Below are 16193 nucleotides of genomic sequence, written 5' to 3'. Positions count from 1 at the left end.
CAGCAAGCTTTTTTCGCCGCTCTACGTCTGTTTGCCATCTCACATATTACTTTATGATACAGTAGCAGAAATTCAAGGCAGAACTTAGCTCAATTCACATCTGTTCATCTCCAAGGCAATATCCAACCTCTGCGGCTTTCTCGATAACCACTCACGCGACTACCTTCACTGCTGCTTCGCTCTAGTCAGCGGTCATCAGTCAACGCTGGCTTTTTTACTCGATTATGTCATTACCAAGAAAGTTTTCCTAATCTTGAATCATAAATTGAGATATTAACATGTAAATACAGCTCAATTTAGCAAATGACTGCATCAACTGCGCATCTGTGATCTCATCGATGGTCCAGACAACGCCACTGTAGAACTTCCATACAACTCATGTTCATCAACTTCCAAGCTTGGAATTTTTTAAATCAAGTCGACGATTTATCGGGATTACTATAAGTGAACTTTATCTCAAAGGTTGAGGAAAAAATTGGGGGGCATCCTCTTCCAAAAGTGTGACCAAAGAAGGGTCAAGGGCAACGAGCACAACATGAACCGCAAGAAAGCAATCCACGAAGCAACATCACAGTCCAACCTCTGGGCTTCAGTACATTGTACTGCCACCAAACAAAGTGGATCGACCAAAATCGAATTAAAACAGTTCAGCCGCCAAGAATGTCGCCATGGGGACTGTTGACAATCGCTTCGGCCATTGTCGGGAACCTGGCTTGCTCCTTGCTTCGATATTGGCGGGACACACTGGCACAGGTACCATTTCTAGCACTGAAATGACAATCAAGATGGTGATATTTCTTGCGCTGACGGGTAATTATTGTATGCATGATGTAGTTATCTCCCATACAATCATCACTGGCATAAACAACATCTGTCCATATTCTCAGTCCAGTTCGTCCAGCCCCATCCCTGAACCGTCAATACCCATCCGTCTCAACTCACAGGCGACCCCAATCTCACTGAGGGCAATCACTCGCCGTGGTTCGGTTCCGCTTCTCAGCTCTAGTGGCCATGATGGTGGTGGTTCTCGAGCCTATCGCTGGTGTTCTCATGGCTAAATGGCCGTAGGATGTGAATGGATGATTGAGGTTTGATGTGAAAGCAAGGACAAGACATCAACTCCTCGTCGTCAAAGTAACGGCGAGGCCTTCGCCAGGCGATCGTGGGGTAGTGAGGAACTGGCATGTCTCTATAGCTCTGACATAGTACAGATGGCTCTGAACTCAAGAGGAAGCAAGGTCAGAAAAGTGAGGTGAAACCCGCGACTGTAGTCGAGGAGAAGAAAGAAAATCTTGGCCCAAACTGGGGGTTCTGGTAGCCGGCAGCTGTTAAGGTGGGAATTCTCCGTCACGCTTGGGGTCTGGGGCTTCGATTGATCAGTCACGTACTCCTGTGTGGAAACTATTTGAATGACTGACCATCTTTAAGAACACCTACCACTTTTGCTACGTAAAAGGTGATAGCTCGAGTATCGGGAGGTTCTTAGAGTGGCTAGCGGAATTATGAGTGTTGCAGAAGAGCTCGCAAGTCATGGCCTGAGGTGAAGGTTATCGGTTGGCATATACCGTACGAACTGCGCGTGGTCTGCCAATACTTAGCAACCTACGTGTCATCAATGCTTGCAGGTAAATGAAAGAACATACCTGGGGCCTTTACAAAACAGCCCTTGTTTCTTGAGCAAGGTCAGGGCGGCCGCAGCTCCCGGGAGAGCTATCAAAGGCGACGCGAAGCCCAGGGACCGATTCGCTGTGCAAAAAAAAGGAATGAAAAGAGAAATTTAAAGCCCGTTGGAGCGCCAAAAAAGAAGACCATCGTTGTTTAGCCCTTGGGGGCGGTTGAGGAGGAGGAGGAAGTCTTCTGGGAGGTCGGCCAAGGCCCAGGCTTAACCGGTTCCCCTTTGTCGGGGGAGTCCTTCTGCGCTGCGTCTATTTCGCTTTGGGTCGCTGTTCCTCCCGGAAGACCTGCATCATTAGAGGCCATGAACCGTTCCACGATGACAAGAAGGTCATCGATGTTGGGAGGTGGGGGGATGTTGGGATCCATGATGGTGTTGATGGTGTTTGGCGATGATGTTGGTGATGGTTGCATTTTGAGCATCACAGAATTCGAATTAGAGTTATGAGGCAACCCAAAGCGTTCCCCACTTTTCACAAATGAGCCTAGTGATTCACGAAGGTGCAATTGGGAGCCCAAAGCACCACGGCCATGATGTACGCAAATGGGCGAAAATACGATTGGCATTGATCCAATATCATTACAAGTGTCCAGTCTCCAAAGCGAGCAACAGCCAATCTATCTCATCTTCAAAGCAATATCCAACCCCAATGGTTTCCTCAGGAACCCCTCACGTGTTTCCATAACATCCTGCTTCAATTCCGGAGTGTATCTCCTCGCCCATGTCGCCGCGATCAACTTCATCTCCATCTCCGCCACATTCCTACCCACGCACGCTCTCGGCCCATGACTAAACGGATTAAACGCCGTCTTTTGCAGGTCATTCAGACTATCCCAACGGTCCGGCTTAAAGTCATCCGCGTCAGGGCCCCAGATCTCCTTCGAGTGATGCAGCGTGTACGTCGGCACGCTGAGCACGCTGCCGGGCGGGAAATAATGGCCCTTGATCGTGACGCCGGGCGAGTTGTCGGGAATTTGGCGCGGGAGGCCGATGCCGGATGTTGAATGGTATCGGAGGGTTTCACTGATGACGTTGTTGAGATAGGTTAGGTCGCGAACCATGTCGTACGTAGGAACCGAGACGTCAGCAGGGATCGCATTATCGAGCTCGGCCTGTAGTTTCTCGAGTACGCCTGGAGTTCGCGTGACATGATATAGTAAAGCGCATGATGAATTAGACGTGGTGTCACTGCCAGCGATGAGCTGCGTCAAAGCTTCGGCCGTCAACTCCTCGCGACCCAACGGCTCACCCTTCTCATCTCTGCCTTCCATGAGTCGCGCGAGAAGATCCTTTCGTTCAACGGATGGCGGGTTATCCAATCTTGCCTTTACACGTGCGATCGCAATTCCGGCGAGATTCTTGACTGCGTTGAGGCCGTTGCTGAAAAACGGGTCGGGCAACCATTGCGCATACGGCTTCAATTGCGGCCAGCAACCCAACGTCGCGCTGACTTCACCTCTCCTGTTCAGAATCTCAATCGCGGAGGCATAAATAGGCGCGCTATCAGGCGTCGCTCGAACTTCGGCTACGTCGGCGCCATTTGCGAGCATGCCAAAGGGTATCCCGAACGCAAGATCGCCGATGACATCGAATGCGAGGTAATTGAACCACGGGAGACAATCCATAAGCGCTTGTCGCTTTCCGTTCTTATCGGTAGTCTGGCCTGATGCGACAAGTTTGTCGAGCTGTTTGACAAAGAGCTCGAGGTTGGCGTGGATGTACGGCTCAAATTGGCTAATTGACTTGGCGGAGAAGACATGAGAGATGAGCTTGCGCTTTCGTGTGTGCTCAGCGCGATCGCGCGTGTTGAAGAGACCGCGACGAATTGAGACAAATGCATCGTAGAAATCACTACCGCTTATTAGTTATGAGAAGACCTGAAGATGCGGGACACTCACGACTTCAAGAAGCCATTTCCGTGGCCATATATAGTGGCGATTGCATCGGGATCCGCGATGGAGGTGTGGTTAGGCTGGATTCGTACGACAGGACCTAATCTCTTGTGAATCTCATCCACGACGCGATATCGTTCACCACGCCTGCACACGTAGAGAAGCCACAGATTCGTGAACTGCGCTGGGAAAGGCGCCGGGATATCTCTCAGATGGCCGTAGGTCACAAAATATGAGTAGAGATAGGTCGCAATGAGGACACCTGCGGCGATGGGGATTGACCACCAGGTGAAGAGGATGTCGACAACAGCCATGACGCCGATTGCGATGCTGCAAATGGTTAGCCGTATTCATTGTCTACTGTCGCGCAAGCTCACCTTTGATAGCTCAAGAAGCGCAAGTGTTTAGAGACAGCGCGACACTCATCCGGTCAATTCGAGCAGCAGAGCAGTATTTAAGCAATTGAATCACCACGAGGACGGAAGAATGAAGTCGGCCATCTCCAAACTTCCGCATTCTGGGCTAGCTAAACCTCCGCTCGCCCCCGCATCTCTTGCGGCTTTCCCGGATCGGTAGTTAAGTGAAGATGGGGATATTCTCGAGAGCTTACCCGGGATCCAATGGCATCTCTTTAGTTTGAACTTACGACGTAGTAGTAAAGATAATGACATTCGGCCTCGGCCCTCCGGAAGTGCCGATATCTTTCTATACCATGCTGCTGTCTTTGGAGCTAGAGTGCAAAGATCGTTTGGTGGTCAGTGTGGAGTGCGTCATGAATGAATATCTACCCTATGGCGGCAACCAGATTAATAAAAGACTATAGATTAGACACGTTCTGGAGCGTAACTCAAGATCTGTTAGGATCTATATATAAAAATAATACTTCATTATCATTTATCACGTTTTTGTTATTAAAGTCAGCAGAATTCCAGTAAAACAAATTCCAGAGAAGCCCATCACATTCGTGGGCATAATCTTCTACGATGTCTCCCAGTTTTCGTATCCCAGTTGCCGGAAAACTTCCAGTGTTGAGAACCTTTTAAGGTTCAACCAGATATACAATCATCAAAGGATGCTTACCACTCGGCTCCATGCTACAACGACGGCTCCGAGACTCATCATCCGAAGCCCATCCGAGGCCTACAGGGCTAGATCTCTGCCAAGTTGATGCCCCGCATCAAGCAGAAACACGACCGTCTTGGCTCTGTTTACAGTCCCTCACACAACAGTCGCGTGCTACTCTACCCGATCTGAGCATCCAAATCTCTTCCAATAGCGACAAAAAATAAAGATGGAAATGAAACAGCTGACGCGGTTGACACCTGCACCGCCCATCAATTGACCATGGAAACAGTGCGCTCCGAACAACCGATAACCGCTGTCAAGCACAAGCCATGGCGGGGTTTCAATCGACACCTCAGATCTCAGCAACATTCATATGCGGTGAAGAATAAGGGACTTTCATGTTTTGGCGCTCGTAAAAAGCAGTCCAGCCAAGCTGACATTTCTGAAACCAGGGCGTCAGCTGTACAGAGGCAGCCGCCGGAAGAGAGGACAGCCGGCTTGGTGCTCTACCGAAATCCCACTGAAACCGCCTGTGACCAGGGGTTGGGCGTGTTTGATCTCCCGTCTCACAATGCCACCTCAGGCACCACCCGGTTTCGCCTCAACCTGCTATTATGGCTGTGTTTATTAACAGAAACTATACGAGGAGAATATAACTCCATATCTGCGAGACCCTCGCTCTTTTTGGTCCCTTTTCCTTTCCCGCGCACGTTGATCTGGTATCACGAAGCGACACGACTTTCATTTCGAATAATTCCATTCTTACGGTCTTTTTTATTAATTCTTTAATTTTAATTCAGACAGTTCAGCTCTGGTAGCATTCCCTTCGATAAAAAAAAGTCTCGCAAAGCATCTCAGTCCCCCGTCTTATCCGGTATATCGAATGGCTTCAATGAATATGGAAGATGCGGCCTTGGATCTACAGCTCTCGCGAATCATTTCCGCCGTCGAACAGACCACGATATTCACAACCATTGTACCCAAGCCAACTGCCCAATCAGAGAGTACGGCAACTGCAGATTCACCTGTTGTTACAGTTACACAGGAAAGCAACTCAGATAATGGCTCGCCTGGTCAGCCTGGAACCAAGATCTTTGGAGCACTTGAGATTATCATTGCTCTTGGTGTGTTAGGTAAGACAGTCCTCTCATCTATACGCTCATGACTAATTGTTTAGCTGGTGTACTACTCCTCATCATGAGCATCATTCTATGTGACCGACGACGAAAATCCAAGCGAAAGCGAGCTGCCGAGAGATCTCAGAACAGAATGACAGACAAGAGTGCACCATTAGAAGGACACCAACCACCATCGGGAGCAGTGTTACCAGAGTCGATATGGCCCAGGATGGGGGATAAGAACCAAGCTGTTCATGATTACTGGCACAGTGAGACGTTACGGCAGAAACAAGGCTGGAATCAAGGACAACAAGCTGGCGTGCAGCAGGGTCTACCTAGATATGGATAACCTCAATAGTCAATATGACATGTGCACGGAGAAGATAAAAAAAGAAAAATTTGGAGCTCTCGAGATTTGCGAGGGTAAAATGAGAGCTTTGCCAGTTTTCTCATCTCTTGTCTAACAGATCCCTTGCTGGAGAATGGGGGGCCAATTCGAGTCTCGCTGTATCCCAATGATGTAGCTACACATGTTAAACAACCCTTCATAGGCCTCCAATATGTATTCATATCGTTTCAGGAGTAGTTGGTGGATACATCACTGCATTAGGATGTTGGTCAGCCGGCTTTGCTTTCAGCCTCACCGGCCAGCTTGTAGGTGGCATTTCATCACTGTCTTGGAAGCGTAGTATTTATTCAAATATTATCAGCGTTCTTCTATTATGGGTAAAAGTCTGCCTTGTACGGCCGACGCCCGTTTCTGGGTCCGAGTTTTGGCCAGACGCGCACGTAGGACCAGTGTTGGCCCATAGAATGGCCAACAACCACCATCTTCCACAAACCAACGAATAACAAGCAAAATAGAAAAAATGATAAAGGCTATTGAAAGGGCTGCCTCACCTGTGACCTGAAGGTCAAGCTTTGCAAGACTGGCGCTTGCAGCCCTTTTCGCGCCGTCCCCCGGGCGCCATAAGAAAAGGAGGCAACCGGCAAGGCATTTTTCAATCGCTTTTATCTAATCCTCTAGCCTCATAAGTGATTCGAATTCATCAAAGACAAAACCAACGAAAAGAAAGCATTTTGCGGTTCTCCGAATCATACTGTAATAGTTTATCTTATCCCTGAACCGTACCGTCAAAATGGACGTAATCAGCACAATCAGCGCCGGACAGATCGCAGGGAAACTTTTGATGTATGGGCTGCCAGCTATTTCAAGCTTGGTTGCCATCTCAACTGAGCTCAAAGAAGGAAAGGCAGCGGCGCAGAAGGAGACGACGTACAAGGAAATGGAGAAAGCCATACCCAAGGTCCTTGAGCTTATTGAACAAAAAGAGATTCGACACGTCGCCAACGCATTCAACTCAACCCCAGAAGTCATTGCATACTTCCAAGCCGCCACCGTTGGTGCCGTGCCTCTTATTCTCCTGGATGTTGCGCAGTCTATCAAAAGAATTGGCGCAAGTCTCGATGGGATCAAAGACGAGCTCGCGATTTCAAACATAGCCAAGGTTTAAGGCTGGGCTGACGATGGCTTCGGGACATATGTACACTGATTTGTTCGGAACGAAATGGCACCGTTGGAGTCGCGTACAAACGGAGAGAGTCACTTCTTCTATGTCTGGAACCCCAATACCAATTGGTATCCAGACTTCGAAGGAAGACAGAGAGATGATCCTCTGGGTCCCAACTTCGGTGGCTATCATCACGACCTAGCCACGATTTGTGTCAGAATGAGAGCGGACAGGCAAGCGCTTGTTGAAACTGCTGGTGACAACAGCAATGTCGTCTTCCATCTCATTATTCCGACTTACTATCCAATTGTGATTCACACACCTATCGTCTTCGCTGTGGAGCTATTTCCGCTCACTTTCCCTACATTTTTCTTCGACTCGTGTTATGCATAAATATTTGTCTCTGTATCTATAGGCCCAAGATATGTATGCTCCTTATTGCGGCCCAGGCTACAATTATTCACTGTAAGTTGAAGATGGAGTTGTGTAGTTGGCTGTCCAACTATGATATTTGTTAGACTAGTTCGAGAATATGCCTTTTAGGGAAATTGAAATTTGTATATGGTTGTTGAAGGCAAGACCCAAAGCTCTCAGTTTCAATCAGTACTACTAACAAAAACTATCTTAACAGTTGTGTAGCTGCCTCTGAATTTAGTACTTCCCCAGGCCATGGGACAGGAGACCCACGTTGCTCCAGCTACAGCCAACTCAACCGTTTCGGCATTCGTCAACAAAGACATGCAACAAAGAAATGCAGCAGTCGATATTATCATGATGGCTAATCTCGCTGGCTAACTATCAATAATATTGCAGATCACCACTGGTGCCAGTAATAAGAACACGATGAGCGGGCTCAAGATCGCTTGAGCTACTCTGATCGTCGAGGAACGAGAGAAGATTTGGACATGAGGATCGTTGTAAATATTGTCAGAATTCTGAGGTCGTGTTAGTCTGGAGCAGTCAATATGGAATCTGCTTACCTTGATAAATCGACGGACAATCTTATCGCATTTTCTTTCTGAACATGCTATACTCCCGTCTTCTCTGGGACATAAAGATAGTAAATCATTGTAGTTCTTGAGGAACCCTGTTTCACTTCTTGCAATGCAGATGTCTCTGGAAAGCCATCCTTGAGACGAGCAAAAGCGTTTGAGGTATAACATAGTATACTTATGATTCTTCCATTCTTGTTCCTTCCACCTGATGTTTGATTCCTGAGACAACTCAGGCTGACTAATACATCCACTATCGCCTTGTACGCTTTGCGGCGGCGGCAGCCAAGTTGGCGATCCTTCGCCTCTTGAGTTTCTCTAATGCTCCAAGTCTTGGAGAGTTAGCTGGACTATCCGAGTACGGTTGGTCATCTGTAACCTTGAGGACTTCCCGTAGTCTAACTTCGAGATCAGGTGCCAACCTAGCAAGTTCCTTTACCTTCCGCTCCGGAAGAATGCGCCAGAAGAAGGAAGGGTCTGCTCCAAGAGAAATGAATAGTTCTACCACTTCCAACCAACGCTCCATCAATGGAACATCTCCCCCGATAACGCTCACCACCTTACAGCAAGTTTCTGCAAACTCGAGTCGAAGATGCTTGAGGTACGGCTCATCATTACGCTTCTCATAGAGCGTTGCTCCATTTTTGACGAGAAGTCGCAAAGTCTGACTACTGACTGGGTGATAGCCGTCCTTGACTTCAATAGTCTTTAGACACAGGACATCTCCAGAATACCAGGTTTTAGGGAATTGCTTCTCTACACCGAACGAGATGTAAGGGTCGAACTGCTTCCTGGATTTGACCGGGTGGCCTTTCAAGAGCAGATGCTCAACGTAGAAATCAAGATCGAATTCAATGGCGATGGGGAATAGAGCGGCGTGCTGAGGAGTCCGAAGGGAGTCCAGAGGAATAAGCGCGATACTACCCTTCTTCTGTAGAGACGCTACAATGCTATTGGCAGCGTCCAAGTGCGCAATCAGGGTCTGTCGGCTCCTGACATCGGCCATCGAGGCGAGCATCATCGCCGAATTAATGTATTGTTGCAGAATAGTAGTCGACGCGTCTACAGACCATAAGTATTTGATCTCAAGTATAAAAGCACGGCAAAGCGAGAGATAGGGGTCAAATCCGGGAGCTGATTCTGAGAGTGTCGACCAGATTTGGGGCTGCGAGAAGAAATCCCTGACCGTCCGATGTAGATATTGAACCTGCCACTTATATCTAAGGCCTGCTGGAACCTCCAGCGTCCTAGTCATGGTTATGAGGCTTTTCGTTGTAGATTAGAATGTCGAATAAGGAATCATACCTTTGAGATCGTTCCACCGGTGACCATTTCGTGACTTCTAGCAGACCCTTAGTTCTGCTATCAACCCGATTCTTCATCTGCTCGCATCTGAAGAAAAACTCATCCGTTGTTAATGATGTGTGTTCGTCGTTTGCCTTCAGGAAATCGTCATCTTCGTCTGCAAAGGCAAGCCGTAAGAGACTGATGGATCCATGCTCACGATGGATGTGAAATAGCTGCGAGGCGTGAGATTTGTATCGGGGCTCGATGCTCTCCAGAATCCTTTGGAACAAAGCCTTTAGGTCCCTCGGAAGCTCAGCAAGTCGTTTTTGCAGATCAGAAAACTTATCGCCATTCGAAATGCCACGTAGTAGAGATTTAACAACGAGATGCACCCAGAGGAAGACTCCGGAACTTCGATCCGCTATTTCATTGAAAAGGTCAACGGCCGAGGTAGGACTTCGTCGTCGAATCTCAGAAAATCCTGGACTGGCGTTGAAGTTTGTTTCAACGTAGATCCTGATGTCCGGCAAAGTGAGATCTTCCAGTCGTAGATTCGGGTTGGACCCGAAGGCTTGCTGAAATTGGATCCAAGGGCGGCTTGAGACGCAGACTTTGACGTGCTTACAAGCTTGCATTGCCTCTACCAGGCCGATAAGCTCGCTCTCATCCCCATCGAATTCATCCAGCCCGTCAATGAGAAAGAAAAACCTCCTATTAGAGAACTCGGGTGTACAAATCGTTCGAAGGCCGCCAAGTAGTTCGGACGTCGTCCATGGCTCATTTGTTGCTCCAAATAGATTCAAGGCCTCCCATCGGTCGGGGAAGATTTGGGGGATCAGGTCAGGTGCTGTTTCGCATATCTGATGGAGTAGGGATTTAGTTAAGCCTTCATTTGACATTTGAATCTCCGTTCCCGAGTTCCAGAAGTAGAAGCTTGCGCATGTCAAGGGGTGACCTTGGGACCATTGCCCAAGATTTTGTTTTGTCCTTGCATCCTCCTGCAAGAACTTCATCAAAGTGGACTTCCCAGACCCAGGCTTACCAGTTACCCAGTAAACGCCGTCTTTCTCGCGGAGCCAGTCCACAAAGCTCGACCATATTTGGCCATCCTCAGGGACTCGATAGACCCACTCGAAAGTGTTCCGAGTAGCAACGGGGATTCTGTCGCGTCTATTTGTCATCCCCGAGAATTTCAGAGTCCAAAGAAATCTCACTTTCAGTCGATCAAAAACTTGCCGAGGCGGGTCTGGGCTAGTCATCCACTCCGAAGCTTGCATCGCTTCATGCTGCGTCTGGATTACTTGACGCAATCTGCCCTCAATGTCTTTTACTAGCTCATGCTGCATAAGTTCGGTTTCTTGGAGACGATTGAGAAAAGACTGGCCGATTTCGACATCGAAAGACTTCTCACTGGCCATGCGTTGTCCGTACAGTTCTCGCAGTTGTTTTCTGGGCTCAGTTGGACTTGCATACGCTTAAAGATGGACCTCACGTGCTTACCGCAGAGTTTCCAACATTCCAAGAATCAGCTGCTGCCGAAATATGTCAAGCTTCCGTTCCATCGCTTCAATGTGCTCCGCTTTCCATATCCCCAACATGGCTTGACGGAAGCTTCGCCATTGGCTCTGGTCCTCAGCCCCGGGCAGCTTTTTCAGTGCCTCTAACAATTCAAAGGCGACCGCTTGGCATTCATTCGCGAGATTTATGAGAGGGTTATATATCGATCCATGGGCTGGGCGCAATGACTTTCGGAGATTGTCATAGGAGTTCTCCAGGTCTTTGGTAATATCTGCCAATGCTTTATTGTCAATAGTCTTACCTCTCCCAATACTTTCATCAGCCTTGGACAGAACCTTGGCACCAAAATCGACGATTTGCATGGCGAATGCTGCTACAGAAAGTGGCTCCATTGGCCGAGGACGGCTGGTTTCAATTGACTTGGCTTGCCAGGGAGGATTGAAAGTAGGTACCGGAGGCACTGGGATACCGGTAGCGCCATGAATGTCTATCACCACAAGTTTAGTAACCTATTCAACGCATTGCGCTTGTAACGGTATCACACACCAGAAGTAACTGAAGGCACCCAGTCCTCCAAGAAACCCTTCGCGCACGCCGCCGCGGTCACAGCAGCATAATTCTGCCATCCCTTAGTCTTGTGGCTGTCTGCATAGTCACAAGCCCCCTTGATTATCACGCAAGGGAAGATGTCCCATATCCCAGCACCCTCCATCTCGAACCCGACAACGCCCTCACGTTGAACGATATCATCACGCTCCTCCCCAGCCTTCATGACTGTATCACCGGACGCGATTAAGCCGAAATGGACCGAAGGCTGTCGACTGCTCTGATTGAAGCTTGAGCGGGACACCAGTTCACCGCTACAGCCGCACTCTTCGCATGCCATCCCGTCGCGAAGATGGCGGTAAGTCGATTCGAAAAGCCTGTCGTGCTGAGCGCCTGGGTACTCCGCTTTCAAGTCTGGCAGTTTCTGAAGCTTGTGGACATAGGTAGCTACCTTACTTCTGAGCTTCATTCGGCTGCGTCTGCTCTTGAGCTTAGCTAGCAGCGAGCGGATCTCCATGCTAGGTCTTGCTAAAGATTGCGAAAGGATGTCTTTGCGTACAAAGCGCTCGGGAAGACGTTGTCCAAGGTCGTATTGGACGATCCCGTCGCTGATGATGACATCGCCAAGCACAATCTCATCTCCAGTTCCACGCAAAAAGGGCGCCGCCCCGCAGATACCAACGACGAGAGCGAGCTTAATGTTAGGGAAGCTAGCACGACACCCGGCTGCAACGGCTGCGGCGTTAGCCTTCCCCATGCCGGGCATATAGGCCAGGACGATGTTGTGGCTGCCGATGCAGCCAACAGAGTAGGCATTGGGATCGCCGGGAGCCTTACCATAGGAGCGCTCGTCATCCCAGTGACAGTCAAAAAGAGCATCGACGGCATTGGCCTCGATCGTTAGAGCGCATATGACAGCAATCTCAAAGTCGCCACGGCTAGATGGGCGCGTGGCCCAAGCCATAGTTTACCTACGCTGGGTCCGGTTACGAAGACTTTGAACCAAAAGAAATAGGGAGGAACGGGAGATGGAGCCTGCGCGGGCAGTCAATGCAATGCAGTCTGACAGGCGAGATCAAGGCTGCGTGGCGGCATTAGCCACTGGACTGATGGTCGTTGAAATAAGAACAGTGGGACGGTTTAACCTTCTTCTCTCCCCTAAAAGCTTTGACGTCACTGAAGAAATTACCCAAGGAATAACAACTTCTTCCTGCCCCGTCTTCAAGGAAAAAAAGCGCTCTTTCTTTTCCTTTTCTTCTTCCTTTTCATGCGTGGTATCCTCCATACCTCATTCTCCTTTCGTGAGCTAGGGTCGAAATGCGAACCGTGCCCAAGGCATGTTGACACAGCCGCAAATAAGGCATGCCACTGTAAGCGCCAAGGCATCTCAGCTGAGGTTGACTTTCAAGCCTGAGGCTCATGTAGGTGCAGTAAGGACAACGCAGTGTGACTTTAAGCGATACCAACTCAGGATTTTCAAACTTGATTCGGATTTTCATAAAAACCATTCTCTGCCTCCTTACAATATGATTGCCCTCAGCCTCGTGGGACACAATCGGAGAAGATTTTTGATCCTGATGCTGAGTATGGAAAGCTGAACCATCTAATTAGCTATGCTAGAGAGCTTGGTAGAAAGCACCGGGAATGTGGTGGTGACATGAATGATCTAAACGAAGCGGCGATCAGTACATCGTTTAAAAGCTGTCGACTCACTCGCCATGATCATGAACCTGGGCTTCGGACAACCTGCTTGCTTTACCCTCCCAATCTAATGAAGAACATATATTTGGCAGAGGATAAGACTGAGGATCTTGGCAATCTATGAAGCCAGCAGAAGAGGTCAGCACAGCTGCTAACGAACTCGACGAAGTTTACCCTCAATATCACACGGTCTAGAGACTATCTAATACGCCTGGGAGGCTGTATTTCGCTTCTACTGTAGAGAGTCCTGATTGATTGAAGGCAAGACATATGATGTTTTCTACGAGATGTACCAAGTCAATTCACTTTAAATACTCAAGTCTCGCCCCTGGAGTCGTGGATATTGTTGAAGACGCCATTTCAACGGGCTGTATGGCTACTGTATGGTAGGTATCTGGCAACAACCATTCGATGCAGTTGCTAGCGCATATTCTCAGGTTTCCGGGGGACAAGCCACACAGAACAACTTCTTTAGCCGACAAGGACGAAGTCGTTAGTCTGGCTCGGCAGGCGGTCGAGGAGGCCTCAGAAGGAGAATCGACTTGGCAAATCCACCGTCACGAAGGATATGAAAGACCTTGATGCTGGAATTGAGTCACTGAGAGAAGCAGTCAACAGCACACCAAAATCGCATCCTTATAGAGCTATCTTTCTCCATCGCCTTGCAAATGGACCGATACAGAAAGGCTCTGAAACGTTCGATGGCGATGGTGTTGATGAGTGGATATCCGTTGTGAAGGAAGCATTAGAAGCTACACCGGAATCTCATCCAGATCGAGGAGAGTTACTCTACGGTTTAGGTCTTGGTCTTCTGGCAGCTCAGGCAACGGGCAAGACTCCAACTGGCATCGACGAATCGATACCTTGTTTCTAAGAAGCTATCAAGCAATCAAACGCACCACCACTTTGCCGTATCCAGGCCTGTATGTGTCTGTTACCAATATGCCACGATAGACAGCGAAGCCTAAACGCTGCGAAACTCGTCATGGGTCTCATTCCACGTATCATACCACGGCAGCAAGACAACTCCGATCGCCAGAGTTCTCTCGCTGAATTGGCTGGTTTTACATCAGATGCGGTTGCTGTTGCTATACAGGCTGGACAGGTGGTAGATGCCTTGGAGCTCCTTGAACAGGGCCAAGGTTTACTTGGAGTATCCACAGAGTAAATGCAGACGGATATCGTGGACCTAGAAAAGTCGCATCCAGAACATGCAGCCGAATTCGAACGTCTTCGAAAGGAGATCAATCGCCCAGTTGACCCTGATATTTCTGCCACACAAAGTACTGGACTGAGAGAAGCACTGGCGCTGCGCCTCTATGACGCAGGAAAGGAGTTTGATGAATTAGTTGAAAAGATTCGCAAATTACCGAACTTCGATACCTTTTTACAGGCACCGGGACTTGACGAAATGCAGGACATAACAGATCGAGGACCGATTATTATCATCAACATCAGCATTATATGTTGTGATGCTATTGTCATCATGCCTGACTGTATTCAGATCATACCGATAGACGGCTTGAGCCGAGCCGACATCGAAGAGAAAGTCTTGAACGGAGACAGAGGTAGTCCTGATGTCTTTGAATAGCTCTGGGACACTATTGTCTGTCCTGTATTAGATAGAATTGGCTTTTCAGAGACTCCGAAAGGTGACAACTGGCCGCATGTTTGGTGGATCCCTACTGGTCTTCTGAAACAGTTCCCGTTACATGCAGCTGGATATCACAGGAAAAGAACAAAGGAGACGACACTTGATAGGGTTGTTTCATCCTATGCTTCCTCGGTCAAGGCTATGATACAAGCTCGAAAGAGACGAAAACCAACACGAGAAACAAACAAAGCAGTAGTTGTGGCTATGGAGACTACACCAACGCTATCACGTTTGGCGTTTGCCAACCAGGAATTGGAAGCCGTCAAAGATGTTTGTTTGTCGATTGGACTAGAGGTTCTTGAGCCTGAGCGACGAAAAGCAGCACTTATCGACCAGCTTCGCCAGTGCAAATTCTTTCATTTCGCAGGTCACGGATGCACTGACATTTCAAGACCCGCTGAGGAGCTATTTGTGTCTCGAAGATGTCGTGACGAATCCACTGCGGGTCGGTGGTCTACTGGACTTGAATCTAAAGGATCAGCCACCTTTTCTAGCATATCTGTCGGCTTGTGGAACGGGCCGTATCCAACAGGAGCAGTTCATGGATGAGAGCGTTCATCTCATCAGTGCCTTTCAACTCGCCGGCTTCCAACATGTTATAGGTACTCTGTGGGAGGTCAATGACAAGGTAGTATATGAAGGAATCAAGGATGGCCGGATGTCAGATCATTCTGTAGCTTGGGGGCTTCATGAGGCGAGCCGTCGACTGAGGGATAAGTGGCTGGAGAAGATGGATCAAGAAGGGCATAGTAGAGGTATGAGTGATGATGCTCACAACAATTTTGTCATCAGAGAGCCTATGGTTCATGGAGTTAGATTTGAAAGAAGACGAGTTCGGAGTAGAGCAAACGCTAAAGGCATGTCGAGATCCTTGGGGACAAGGTGGAGGAGAGTAGCGACCAAAGCATCTAGAGGTGTTCGGGTAAGCAAGAAAATCATGTCCGGGGTCGAGACCCGGGGTCAGAGATGGTCTAGAGAGGCTTCCTTAGCTATTCTCCTGCGACACAAGATCGAGCCATCACCGGCCTGGGTTCCGTTTATTCACTACGGTATCTAGACGTGGGGAACCGAAAGGCCAATAGACTTTGATCATTTTCGTATTCTTTACATTGAAATATTTGGACTAAACGTGATATCAACTTTACAGCTGTATAGAATAAGTCGAGTCTACCCCAACATCAAAAGCTTGTTTGAAAGAAAGCAGGGGTGGTTCGATAAGCGGTATTTAACAACC

The 16193-nt window shown here is 48.6% G+C and overlaps 6 protein-coding genes across 6 annotated transcripts; 4 read left to right on the top strand and 2 right to left on the bottom strand.

The window, feature by feature from the left end:
- Positions 1-2292: 2292 nt before the first annotated feature.
- Positions 2293-3881, bottom strand: FPRO_07534 (putative benzoate 4-monooxygenase cytochrome P450; the record flags this gene model as incomplete). The annotated part of the gene is made up of 2 exons (XM_031234399.1): positions 2293-3526; positions 3574-3881. The coding sequence occupies 2 exons, from the start codon at positions 3879-3881 to the stop codon at positions 2293-2295; spliced, it is 1542 nt and encodes a 513-aa protein (XP_031084140.1).
- Positions 3882-5530: 1649 nt separating this feature from the next.
- On the top strand, positions 5531-6099 carry FPRO_07535 (uncharacterized protein; the record flags this gene model as incomplete). The annotated part of the gene is made up of 2 exons (XM_031234398.1): positions 5531-5765; positions 5810-6099. 2 exons carry the CDS (start codon positions 5531-5533, stop codon positions 6097-6099), a joined length of 525 nt encoding a protein of 174 aa, XP_031084139.1.
- A 790-nt stretch (positions 6100-6889) lies between these two features.
- FPRO_07536 (uncharacterized protein) lies at positions 6890-7264 on the top strand (the record flags this gene model as incomplete). Its single annotated transcript, XM_031234397.1, has 1 exon — positions 6890-7264. One exon carries the CDS (start codon positions 6890-6892, stop codon positions 7262-7264), a length of 375 nt encoding a protein of 124 aa, XP_031084138.1.
- Positions 7265-7318: 54 nt separating this feature from the next.
- FPRO_07537 (uncharacterized protein) lies at positions 7319-7654 on the top strand (the record flags this gene model as incomplete). Its single annotated transcript, XM_031234396.1, has 1 exon — positions 7319-7654. The coding sequence occupies one exon, from the start codon at positions 7319-7321 to the stop codon at positions 7652-7654; it is 336 nt and encodes a 111-aa protein (XP_031084137.1).
- Positions 7655-8506: 852 nt separating this feature from the next.
- On the bottom strand, positions 8507-12568 carry FPRO_07538 (uncharacterized protein; the record flags this gene model as incomplete). Its single annotated transcript, XM_031234395.1, has 4 exons — positions 8507-9500; positions 9559-10989; positions 11041-11545; positions 11605-12568. 4 exons carry the CDS (start codon positions 12566-12568, stop codon positions 8507-8509), a joined length of 3894 nt encoding a protein of 1297 aa, XP_031084136.1.
- Positions 12569-14290: 1722 nt separating this feature from the next.
- FPRO_07539 (uncharacterized protein) lies at positions 14291-14896 on the top strand (the record flags this gene model as incomplete). Its single annotated transcript, XM_031234393.1, has 2 exons — positions 14291-14447; positions 14499-14896. 2 exons carry the CDS (start codon positions 14291-14293, stop codon positions 14894-14896), a joined length of 555 nt encoding a protein of 184 aa, XP_031084135.1.
- Between the last annotated feature and the right edge of the window lie 1297 nt (positions 14897-16193).

Source organism: Fusarium proliferatum (genome assembly GCF_900067095.1).
Source record: "Fusarium proliferatum ET1 genome assembly, contig: FPRO_scaffold007, whole genome shotgun sequence".
Classification (NCBI taxonomy): domain Eukaryota; kingdom Fungi; phylum Ascomycota; class Sordariomycetes; order Hypocreales; family Nectriaceae; genus Fusarium; species Fusarium proliferatum.
The sequence above is the reverse complement of the archived record's forward strand: the minus strand, read 5'-3'. Positions and strand labels throughout refer to the sequence as shown.